This window comes from Trachymyrmex cornetzi, unplaced genomic scaffold (assembly GCF_001594075.2).
Source record: "Trachymyrmex cornetzi isolate Tcor2-1 unplaced genomic scaffold, Tcor1.1 scaffold1997, whole genome shotgun sequence".
In the NCBI taxonomy this organism is placed as follows: Eukaryota; Metazoa; Arthropoda; class Insecta; order Hymenoptera; family Formicidae; genus Trachymyrmex; species Trachymyrmex cornetzi.
In genome coordinates, this window is record NW_017296632.1 from 11,910 (window position 1) to 24,490 (window position 12,581).

Here is a 12,581-nt window from a genome sequence, read left to right on the forward strand (position 1 = left end):
TTCCTTGCTACACGACGTTCCAGCTCTAATTTTGGAGGTCTTCAGTAGTAACTTCTAAAACATTCTTTTATTACAATTATATAAAAAGAATAGTGTCTATACGAAAGGGTTGGATTCCACACAGTAATCTCGAGCTTCTTACAGTACGATTCTTTCGACGCACAGATAAGTACGTAAATATCTCTTCTCATAAGAACACAGCTAAATTATAATATTAAATGTTTTTTTTTTTCGAATTTGCTCCACATCTTCATAAGCTACAAATACTTTGAATTATAAACACTTATATTTATATAATACACTCTTAGGGCGGTATTCATAATCGATTCTTATATTTGAGGTTGTCTTAAGTACAGTCTTAAGAGGGCCGCATTAGCGGCTTAAGACATATTACTTAAGACGGTCTTAAAATAAGAACCGACTATGAATACAAGTCTTTTTCATTTTACTATTAACTCCGTATAATTTTCAATCAGATACGAAATACAGCAATAATTCTAGCTGAAGCAGCAAAACATTTTTTTGCGTCATATTTTATATAAAGCTTTATTTGAAATATCATTTTTAAAATTAAATATTAATTAAAATCTAGATTAAATACTGGATGTAATATTTATGATAGCTCGGCATGTCTCGTGATCCGTCTTGGCTCACCCAGACTCGTCGCAGAGTCAGTCTTAAAATCGATATAGAAAAAGTTAAAATTGCGATCCCACGTAATAGGAACAGGGTGGCTCGCTGTTGCTCGCCATGGCTCGCGATTCCGCGATTCGTTGCCAAGTTACGCGAGTCAAAGAGCTTATCAGAGCTCACACTTTGAACAAAATAATTGTGGATGTCCACTAAGGAGGCCTGACTCGAAGCTTTATGGTCGGCCGCAGCGTTTCGTCCTGGTCCCACACTACTAGACTCATCAGTAAGGCGATGTAGTGTGGGACTTGCCTTAGACGCCTGGAATGAATCCAGAACGATGTTTCTATTTAAAGGGAATTCGCGTGGCTGCGGTGCTCACTAATCTACATATAAGAAAGTTTAAATGGCTCTATTGTCTCGAGTCGCGAATACATGTGTGAGCATATGTGCGTAACCAAACGTCTCGAGCCGTCTCGAGACCTTGGTCCGAGGAGCGTGTGCGATATTATCGCCACGCTTCAATAAATAGTCCATTATACAAATTAGCTTCATTCTTACACAGTATTTTGTTTGAAACTATAAACCTAAGACTGTGATAGCCACGTAAAAAACAGTTTTCAATTAGTTGACAATCTCCAAAAAATTAAAATTGACAAAAACTGTAAATTAATATCGTTAGAGACGTAGTATCACTTTTCACAAAAATATCACTAGACATGGCTATTGGCTGTGTGAGTAAAAAATGAAATTTTATGTCTAAAAAAAGTAACTTATCTAAAATTGAATTCCCGATAGCGATTCGTTTCGTTTTGGAATCAACTTATTTTATATTTAATAACATCATATACAAGCAAAATTTTGGCACACCGATGGGCTGCCCGGTGTCACCCATCATCGCTGATAAAAAATTATAAACAAATGACTTTGACTTCCTTCAGTATTATTTTAATAATTTGACGTTGGTGATTAACACAATGTTGGACAATGACTATCCTCTCAAAATCATTTTTCAGAGAAATATTTGTATTTCACTTTTACACTCAGGTTAAATAAGCATATAATATAATGACTTTAATATACATTTAATTCGCACTAATGCATCCAACTGAATTCGCTATAAGTTTGATACGAAAAATTGCACTTTGCTTACACAGAGATTTTTTGTTCTGGAACAATATCAATTAATATCTACGAACATTCAAGTCGAACAACCACTTGACAAAAGTGTTCATTGAATTACGAGATTTTACATTTCCCGCGCGAAACGTTAGCCGTGTAACGGTGGCGCAGGAAGATCGTGCCATACATTATAAAAAGAGGTATTTTCAAAATTGTATGTAAAAAGAAGGAGGTGTTGAGCACTTATTTGGTACAAGAAAAAATTTTTGTGTAAGCAAAATGCAATTTATAAGTTAAAAAGTGGATATCTATATAAGAAAAACCGCTTTTAGACCCTATTTCACAACTTCATATCTCCGGTTCTGTTAATCGCAGAGAGCTCTTTATAGTTGCATTTTTTTCATCATAAAATCTACTTCAAACAATCTTATATATATTTTCCTCGTCCGAGACGTCGAAAACGTTTGCGGAGGCAAAATAGAAAAAATGGGCATTTTGAAGCGATTTTTCATCTTTTTACTGAAAATTTGGACAACTGTATCTCCGAAACTATTTGTCGCACAGAGCTCTACTTGGTCTCAAATTATTCGTACGAAAATAGAGAAAAAAAAACTATTGAAACACTTTTACTAATTTCTGCATAGTTTCGTAGATATAGCATAAAAAGTGAAAAATCGTATCATTTTTAACTTATATTACCATCTTCCGCTCTGAAATCGTGGACGCAAAATGAAACTTACATTATTTACGTCTAAATAAAGCATTTAAATCAGTAAACAGCTTATTGGCAATTATTTCCTTTTTAGCTCAATTTTTTGGCTCTGGGAACTGGCCTAATTAGCCTCTATTCAAGATTAGTTCAGCGGTACTATAAGTAGGGCTCCGCGGAACCATCCAGCATCTTTTTTGGGATTTTTTGTAAATTTTCCCCTATGCACATGTTACTCTTGAAAGAAAGCTTTACTTCAGAAATGTTGTTATCATGATTTAGTGAAATGTTATTCATTCAGTGTTATGCAGGTTGCAGAGTTCTCTCTAGATACTATAATAAAAGATTTTACTGTAAAAATTAAAAAAAAAAGCATCCAGCATCTTCTCAAATTTTCACTCGAGTTAGAGCGAGCTTCAAAAAGGGGTTTTTCCTGGTATCAGATCACTCTATGGCTGCGGTCAATTTGAACGCTCATGAGCTTTAAGCGCTTGTAATCATCATTCTGAGTTTAACGTTCATTAGATGTAAAATAAGAATAGAAGTAGTAAAAAGCGCTGAAAGCGTTCAAATCGACCGCAGCTTATGTGTTGTACCTTTAGTTTACGTTCCATTTTTTTGTTAACTTATTGGACATTGATAACGATAAAATATCTTTTAGTTATCGCAATGCCTAAATAAGTTAACAAAAAAGTGGAGGATTAACCATTCAATAGTTGATAAATTCGGTAACTTGTCAATTTTGATTAACTCGATTTATAATATTCGATTATTTTCAAGACATTCGTCGACTATTAGTCGACACACATGGTGGAAGGATAACATGGTGTGTACAGTTTCCAACCTTCTTTCTCTGAATCCTCAATCTCTCTGTCTATGAATGTCGATAAGAGATTAAGGCTGCCAGCTGTGTAACGCTAAACATGGGGCGATATTCATAATCCGTTTTTATTTTTGAATTGTCTTAAATAATGTCTTAACATGCTCAATACAGTCCTCGGATTGACATATGACATCTTAAGATTGTACTCAAGACTGTCTTAAGAGTTTTAAGATCCCGTGTGGAAATTTTTCCTAGGCTATAATCGGGGCCAAGTTAATTTTCCTAATTTTATTTGCGGCCCAAGTTAGAACGCCCAGCTTGGCCCAAGTTTGGATTGTCACGCGTATTTGTCTAGGCCCCATATTGGCATCCAAACTTAGGCCAATATAAGAATTTTGTCTAGGCTCCACATTGGCTTCCAAACTTGGGCCAATATAAGAATTTCATCTAGGCTCCACATTGGCATTCAAACTTGGGCCAATGTAAAAATTTTACCTAGGCCCCGCATTGGTCTTCAAACTTGGGCCAAGTTTGGATTGTCACGCTTTTTTATCTAGGTCCCGCATTGGCATCCGAACTTGGGTCAATATAAGATTTTTATCTAGGCCCCACATTAGCATGCGAAGGCTGGATAACGAGCTCGCTTCGAGGATATGCAGAGGCCCGAGAAAGAGCTCGTTTTCCGTGAAGGCCCCCGAGAGGGGCTCAACTTCACTGGTTACACAAAAATGATCTTGCACTTGAGTTAGAGGCCCGAGGAAGGGCTCACTCTAATTCTCGTGAGAAGATGTCGATCGCTCCGCGGGTGGTCTTATTAGTATCGGCACTGGACTAATTTTGTGTACGGGCGGGCGCTTGACCGCGCGGCTCTCACGCGACGGCGGTCGTAAGCGCCAGGTGCCAGTACTGGCGCGCGCCCGACCAGCGGCCGGGCATCTCAGAAGTGATGCGTATTGTATGCTCGCCCGGCGGGTCGATTGTGGCGATTAAGCCGCCACACATTTCATTAAAATATTGTTTAAAAAAGATTGTAAAAATAACATTGAGAATGATCCGATAAGGGTTGAAACGTTTGTATTATATATTTTTGTTAGTTTTTAATGGGTGGCACCCAATTGGACACGGCTCAATTGGACACGAGCCACAGTGCTTGAGACTACAAAGCTCCTAAGCACCGGTCGCTTTGATTGGTGGTGTCCAATCGAGACAAATTTCCACATGTCACAAGTCAATCCGAGGACTGTGCATCTTAAGGCATTATTTAAGAAAGTTTTAAAATAAAAACGGACTATGAATATCACTCCATGTTTAGCGTTTCATTGATGGCAACCTTAGTCTCTTATCGACATTCAGAGACAGAAATGACGGAGATTCAGAGAGAGAGATGATTGCAAATTGCACACACCATGTTATCCCTTTCACCATGCTCTTGACTTCTCTAGTCAACTTATAGTCGACTTTTTATCGACTTCGTTTGGGATCCCACTTTTGCTCGTATTTAACACGTTTGGTATGTAATTCGATTTTATTTAACGGTTTGGCATTACTCAATATTATAAGGCAAGGAATTAAATAATATTACCAACTTATTTACCATTCGGTTTAAATTTATCAAAATTACAGCTTCCTACGTATCACTATAATTTAGAGTGTAACATGACGGACATGAAAAAAATTGTACCTTTCTACTATTCGTTGAGAGGTAATACGGAGGAGGACAAGGTCAGTTCTAGTGCATTCTCTTTTATTTTTTCATAATTCCATTTTATTAACTTTTCGTTTTATTACTTATTTAATTTCTGTTGTGCAGATACTTTTAGAACCGGTCAAATACAGTCTGCAATGCAATGATATACATTTATATAGAAAAATAACGAAGATTTTTAACTACTGGTTTAAAGTATCACTCGATAAATTTCAACCGATTGACGAAATAGTGCAAATGGCCTATAATGTAATGACCCTGTAAGTTATTTTTTGTTGTGAAGCATAAGTGACTTATGTATTTTTGTTAAAATCATATGCGCGCGATAAGAAATAAGATACAACCTTTTCAAGGAAAATTACATTTTCTTCTAGAATATAATATATTACGAATATTTTCCTCTTTTCTTTTTTTTGTAGTTACATCTAATATATCGTTCTCCCAAAAGGAAAGTGAAAAGAGTCACTTTAATTCAATATAAAATTTCAGTTCAATATGAAATTGTTCAGAAAAATAGGGGCGCGGGGGAGGGAGAGAACATTGTGTTTATTATAAAATTTATTATTTATTACTCGTGGCAGAATTATATATAAGTTAACTTATTAGAAGTAATCACAAATTGGTTTGTATCAATTTTTCTAGAAGTAATGTAGATATTAATTTTGTTATGGTGTTATATGTTACCCTTGATGTTACTTTTAAAACTTTTCCTTGTATTATTTTTCTTTAGGAAGTATTTGAATTTAACATATATATCACTTTTCCTGAAAGCCAATGCATTTAGAATACGATCCGCTCGTAATACAAAATTCAAAAAATTTATGTCATTCTTCTTGCGGAGGTATGACATGTTTTAACAATGATTTATATAAAAAATTAAAATTTTTTTAGATAAATCTTGATCTTCCACATCAATTATTGTCTTGCTGTTACAACTTGCTGTTATATTTCTGACCTTACCTTTTTTTATTATACTTTTTTTTAACGTAAATAAATCAAGAAAGATAATACAGCCCCTCTATTAACTGAAAAGATTAATTTGAGTATATTTTTATATATTTATAAAATTTTTGTTCCTTGATAGATTCGATGATATTCAAGATGAGGCCATTGTTCGAAATGGTTTTCCCGTAACCCATTCTGTTTATGGACTTCACAACTCAATAAACGCTGCAAATTATTTACAACTTATTACTTGTGAAAAACTTATTAATTTACATCCCATGGTAATAAGTAGTTGCATTGTGTCTGTGTAAAACTTTGAAAAACTGAGCGTGATTTACTTTCTTGATATGTTATAACAGAAATCAAAATGTGAAATAGATAGTTTTACCAAAATTCCTTTTTCGATTTTCTGCATGCATAAATAAGATGTAGAATCATTGAGTCAATTCCAATCTTTATTCGTTTCTTATCTATTGAAGATGATTAAAACTTAATTCTGAACGTCCGGTCTATTTTAATGTTGTACGACTTTTTCCGTATAAATCATGAAATAAATTATTAAAATATAATTCTCGTTATAAAATTACACTTTTTACCGTACCAACCGATAACGCTTCTTTGTAATTTTGATTATATATTTTGATTATACATTTTTTATTTCAATTATATTTTTTATATCTTAACAGGCAGTTAAAATTTTCATTGAACAGATGATGGAATTCTATACAGGTCAAGGAATGGATATATATTGGAAGGAAAATTTCATCTGTCCAACAGAAAAAGATTACAATATTGTAGCAGTAAAAAGTAAATATTTTTGCTTTTGTAAGCTTCTGCTATGTACGAAGCGCATTACATATATATGTATAATTTGAATATTAATTAATTTTATAGAGAGTGGTTGGTTAGTCATACTGGTGGTAAAATTAATGAAGCTATTTTCTGCTTATGAAGAAGACGTCTTGTCGCTGGCAAGTACTCTAGGATTGTATCGCCAGATATATGACGATTATAGTAATTTACGTTACGATAAGGTAACCAATAATTTAATTTAATTACTTGAACTAAATTTAACAAAATTTATTATTATTACAGGATATTAACGAGAACAGTTATTGCGATGATTTGACCGAAGGAAAAATGAGTTTCCTAATTATTCATGCGCTTAGAAACAATCCTGACGATCAGAAAATAATAAGTATCCTTTATCAAACATAATATTTAATATGAAATAAGTAGATGCTAAGAAACATATTTTGTATTAAGTAGACAATAAGAAAATTAAATGGTCAACATATCTCTATTTTGAAAATTTTTATAACAAAATTTTAGATATTGTTATAATCCTTAACAGTAATTCAAGATATTTTAAGACAACGATCGAAAAATATTGAAGTAAAACGTTACTGCGTTAAAGTATTAGAGAGTTACGGTTCATTTAAGTACGCAAAAGAAGTACTTGATGAATTGGAAAAAAAGATAAGAACTGAAATTGATCGTTTAGGTGGCAATCCGATCTTTGTGAAACTTATGGACGACGTAAAGAATAACTTGTTGAAAACACGTATCTAAAGATTCTTTAATCAAAATGATAAAATATGTATTCAGAAATATGTATTTTATTATTTTTACAACGTCAGACGTAACATTGCATAATTTATCCACATCGTTGCATAAAATAATTTCTTATTAATAGTTATAAGCAGCAAAATGTAACAAAAATTAATATCTGTATACGAATGAAGACAAATAAAGCTTATTTATAAAACTTTGCTGAAAAAAATCATTTGTAAAATGCTATAGCAATAAATCATTATATGTACGAAAAAAAATATTCTGCCGAACTGCTAGTTCATTAAGTGCTGAAAATTATGTATTATTCATTGCTTTGGAAAGAGTTATTAATTTAAAACATCCAACGGTAAGTGATTACATTAAAAAAACGTTGTGAACTCGGTTGATCTTCACATTTTATAATGATATTTTGATATGTAAAATAAACCATGACGAGAGATATACATCTCTCGATACTATGTAATACTTAGGAGTTTTCAATTTACTTAAATACAAAATTTAAAGACGTTCAGTAATAATATTATGTAATTATTTTATGTGAAAGGGTATTTTTAAAATTAAGTTAGAAACACCATTAAAATCGTCCTATTTTCTCATTTAAAAAAAATTATCTTTCTTAATATTAATAATGAATATTGATAAAAGCAGCTATTTAAAACAATTATGAATAGTTTTAATAAATAATGACAAAGAGAATTGATTTTTAGAGAATCAATTAAATGTCATATTAATATGTTAATAAATGCGGCGTACGGTAGACTGTGTACGGCCGTGACTGCTATTACAATGCAGTTTTTTTTATCTATATGTCTCTCTTTTCTCCTTTCTTTATTTATTCATCATATGTTTAATTTTGATTTATTAAATGTGTAAAACTGAAAATAAGAAATTAATAATGTAAATGCAATCTATATCAACGTTATCTCAAAAAATATGTGGCACGCATCATTACAAATAATGATATAAATTAATACATATTGAATATATATATTAAATACAAATAAATTATAAATTAAGAATTATAATAGTATATATTATATATACAATATTATCAGGCAACGCAAGTATACCGGGTGTTTCAGACCACTTGTCCCACCCTTTTATCTTCGCAGTATAAGATCCAATCGAAAAAATGTTTAGACAAAAGAGAGTTGTAGGTTTTTTAAAGACCTATTTACTGGTGCTATGAGTTTGATCTTGGGTGGCATCGCCAAGATCAGGTCAAGATCACATCGATTTTTTTAAATGGTATCCCCTATTTTTTATTACATTTTCTTGTAGTTTACCTCGAGAGCTTTTCAAAACGCTATGATAAAATATATTTTTATTAAGTATTTTTCCAGTTATAAAGCTCGAAAGTTACAGTACAGCCAGTATTAGTATTACGCAAGTTATTCGACCGACAGTTAAAACCTCTTGAATGTTATTCAGGATCATGTCCTGGATAACATTTGTCAAGATCAAGGTTAATGCAAGCTGTACCTTTTATTTTCATTTTTACGTAAAAATGAATTTTTAGTGCAAAAATGAAAGTACGATAAAGGGGATCCTAAAGACGTCTGTATTACCGATTAAACACGTATAATTTTTGTATAATGAATACTCTTTTTCTCTTTCACGGATTGGAAAATCCTTTTCCAGGATTAAAGTATACGCATTAATACGTGTTTGTGAAATGGAGTCTACGCTGAGAATGATCAAAAATTTCGAAATCGATATATTTTTTACCATTTCTTAGTGTAACATGACGTCTCAGCTGTCAAGTCGTGACAACATTTGCTTGATATGAAAGCTTTGCAACCCGAACGTACGAAATAATAGTTCCCAAACACGTAATTTGCACGAACATACAACGTCGAGTTCTTAGAATTAGATTTAGACGCTTTATCGCGACGAATTCATTGTACGCAAATTGACACGTATGTGTGACTGCGTGTATTAAGGCCCGTCTATAATACACGGAGTAAGAAGTAAGAGTAAGAAATTGACCAATCACAGTCGATTATTCTTCTCACATTCGACTGTGATTGGTCAATTTCTTACTCTTACTTCTTACTCCGTGTATTGTAGACGACGCCTCATAGGCTGCGTCCAAAAACTAACAGTACGGTTCAGTTCACCTTGGAACCATCCTCAGCAATACAATTTCAAAATATCAATCCCTTCATGTTTAAGAAAAAATCACCATCAGATTAACAGATTTGATGTTGTAATCCCAAGACATAGAAGGAGAGTCTCGCCATTGGATCAACCAATTACAATTAATATTCACTAAAGAGTATCAAGTTACGAAACGCATCGTAGCTCGAACGAAACATGACTTTTCTTATTCTTGGTGAATTTTTTATTTACTCACGCGTGCATTTATTTTGCATGCATAAATAAATTGTAAATAAGTGTAAATACATGTAAATACATGCAAATAAATAAAGCAAATTTTTATTTCTTAAAAAAAGAAATATCATTTATCTGCCAATTAAATTTGGTCATTAAATTTAATTTTTTACGTGTTATTTACGTCGTAACGACGAGATAGCCAACATAAGGCCATAGATTTAAGCGGGGAACACATACCTCTGAAACGCATAGTCCTGGAATCAGACTACGCATTGAAGAATGAGATTGAAGATTGAAAGATTGATGTTTGATCAATCAGAACAAAAGGAGCCAAAATTTCTTTGTCCTCATTGGTGAAATTTCAATCTTTAATCTTTAATCTCAATCTTCAATGCATAGTCTGATTCCGGCCTAACGCATAATGCATAAGAAAATGAAAGTTTTGCATATAGATTGCATGCATAAATACATGTATGAATGAATAAAGAAAATTTTTATTCAATAAAAAAAAGACAAATATCGTTTATCTGCTAATCAAATTCAGTAATTAAATTTAATAGTTTACGTGTTATTTATATAAATAACGTCATAAAGCCTAAAAAAATGAATTAAAGCTTCTTATTTTCTTTCTTTCCATACAATAGAGGAATTTGATTGGTTGATTCTTTATGCCTTATGCGTTATGCAATATAAAAGAATTTGTACTCTTCGCTTTAGTATATATTACTTATTCTATTGCTGCTAGTACTTCAAAGAAGAAACCTGTAAGAGCTGCCGCAATTTATATTTTCGAACATTTTCCTTGCTACACGACGTTCCAGCTCTAATTTTGGAGGTCTTCAGTAGTAACTTCTAAAACATTCTTTTATTACAATTATATAAAAAGAATAGTGTCTATACGAAAGGGTTGGATTCCACACAGTAATCTCGAGCTTCTTACAGTACGATTCTTTCGACGCACAGATAAGTACGTAAATATCTCTTCTCATAAGAACACAGCTAAATTATAATAGTAAATGTTTTTTTTTTTCGAATTTGCTCCACATCTTCATAAGCTACAAATACTTTGAATTATAAACACTTATATTTATATAATACACTCTTAGGGCGGTATTCATAATCGATTCTTATATTTGAGGTTGTCTTAAGTACAGTCTTAAGAGGGCCGCATTAGCGGCTTAAGACATATTACTTAAGACGGTCTTAAAATAAGAACCGACTATGAATACAAGTCTTTTTCATTTTACTATTAACTCCGTATAATTTTCAATCAGATACGAAATACAGCAATAATTCTAGCTGAAGCAGCAAAACATTTTTTTTGCGTGATATTTTATATAAAGCTTAATTTGAAATATTATTTTTTAAATTAAATTTAAATTAAAATCTAGATTAAATACTATATGTAATATTTATAATAGCTCGGCATGTCTCGTGATCCGTCTTGGCTCACTCAGACTCGTCGCAGAGTCAGTCTTAAAATCGATATAGAAAAAGCTAAAATTGCGGTCCTACGGCGCGCCATAATAGGAATAGGGTGGCTCGCTGTTGCTCGCCATGGCTCGCGATTCCGCGATTCGTTGCCAAATTGTCGATAAGTTACGCGAGTCAAAGAGCTCACCAGAGCTCACGCTTTGATTGAACGAAATAATTGTGGATGTCTACTAAGGAGGCCTGACCCGAAGCTTTGTGGTCGGCCGCAGCGTTTCTTCCTGGTCCCACACTACTAGACTCATCAGTAAGGCGATGTAGTGTGGGACTTACCTTAGACGCCTAGGAACGAATTCAGAATGATGTTTCTATTTAAAGGGAATTCGCGTGGCTGCGGTGCTCACTAATCTATATATAAGAAAGTTTAAATGTCTCTATTGTCTCGAGTCGCGAATACATGTGTGAGCATATGTGCGTAACCAAACATCTCGAGCCGTCTCGAGACCTTGGTCCGAGGATCATGGGCGATATTATCGTCACACTTCAATAAATAGTCCATTATACAAATTAGCTTCATTCTTATACAGTATTCTGTTTGAAATTATAAACCTAAGACTGTGATAGTCCATATAAAAAACAGTTTTCAATTAGTTGACAATCTCAAAAAAATTAAAATTGACAAAAACTGTAAATTAATATCGTTAGAGATGTAGTATCACTTTTCACAAAAATACCACTATACATGGCTATTGGCTGTGTGAATAAAAAAATGGAATTTTATGTCTAAAAAAAGTAACTTATCTAAAATTGAATTCCTATTGGCGATTCGTTTCGTTTTGAACTCAACTTATTTTATATTTAATAACACCATATACAAGCAAAGTTTTGGCACACCGATGGTCTGCCCGTTGTCATCCATCATCGCTGATGCTAAAATAAGAAAAAATGACTTTGACTTCCTTCAGTATCTTTTTGATAATTTGACGTTGGTGATTAACACGACGTTGGACAATGACTATCCTCTCAAAATCATCTTTCAGAGAAATATTTGTATTTCACTTTTACATTCAGGTTAAATGAGCGTATAATATAATGACTTTAATATACATTCAGCGCGCACTAATGCATCCAACTGAATTCGCTATAAGTTTGCTACGAATCCGGAACCGAATCTGAGAATCGGATCTGGATTCGACTTTTTCTAGATAGCACATTATATTCTGAGAATATACTAAAAAGGTCGCGTCTGATATTCGTATGATATTCCTATGTCCGCAGCAACATTGTTCGCAGTATATCCTCAG

General features: G+C 33.0%; 1 protein-coding gene across 1 annotated transcript; it reads left to right on the forward strand.

The window, feature by feature from the left end:
- The first annotated feature begins 4,917 nt into the window (after positions 1-4,917).
- Positions 4,918-7,597, forward strand: LOC108759624 (geranylgeranyl pyrophosphate synthase). The gene is made up of 7 exons (XM_018505127.1): positions 4,918-5,006; positions 5,095-5,249; positions 6,074-6,215; positions 6,621-6,741; positions 6,829-6,968; positions 7,030-7,132; positions 7,298-7,597. Exons 1-7 carry the CDS (start codon positions 4,941-4,943, stop codon positions 7,504-7,506), a joined length of 936 nt encoding a protein of 311 aa, XP_018360629.1. The 5' UTR covers positions 4,918-4,940; the 3' UTR covers positions 7,507-7,597.
- Positions 7,598-12,581: the final 4,984 nt, after the last annotated feature.

Coding starts and splice junctions, on each gene's coding strand:
- LOC108759624 (XM_018505127.1), top strand. CDS start 4,941: ATGACGGACATGAAAAAAATTGTACCTTTCTACTATTCGTTGAGAGGT. Junction 5,007..5,094: donor GTAATACGGAGGAGGACAAG/GTCAGTTCTAGT, acceptor TCTGTTGTGCAG/ATACTTTTAGAACCGGTCAA. Junction 5,250..6,073: donor GCCTATAATGTAATGACCCT/GTAAGTTATTTT, acceptor GTTCCTTGATAG/ATTCGATGATATTCAAGATG.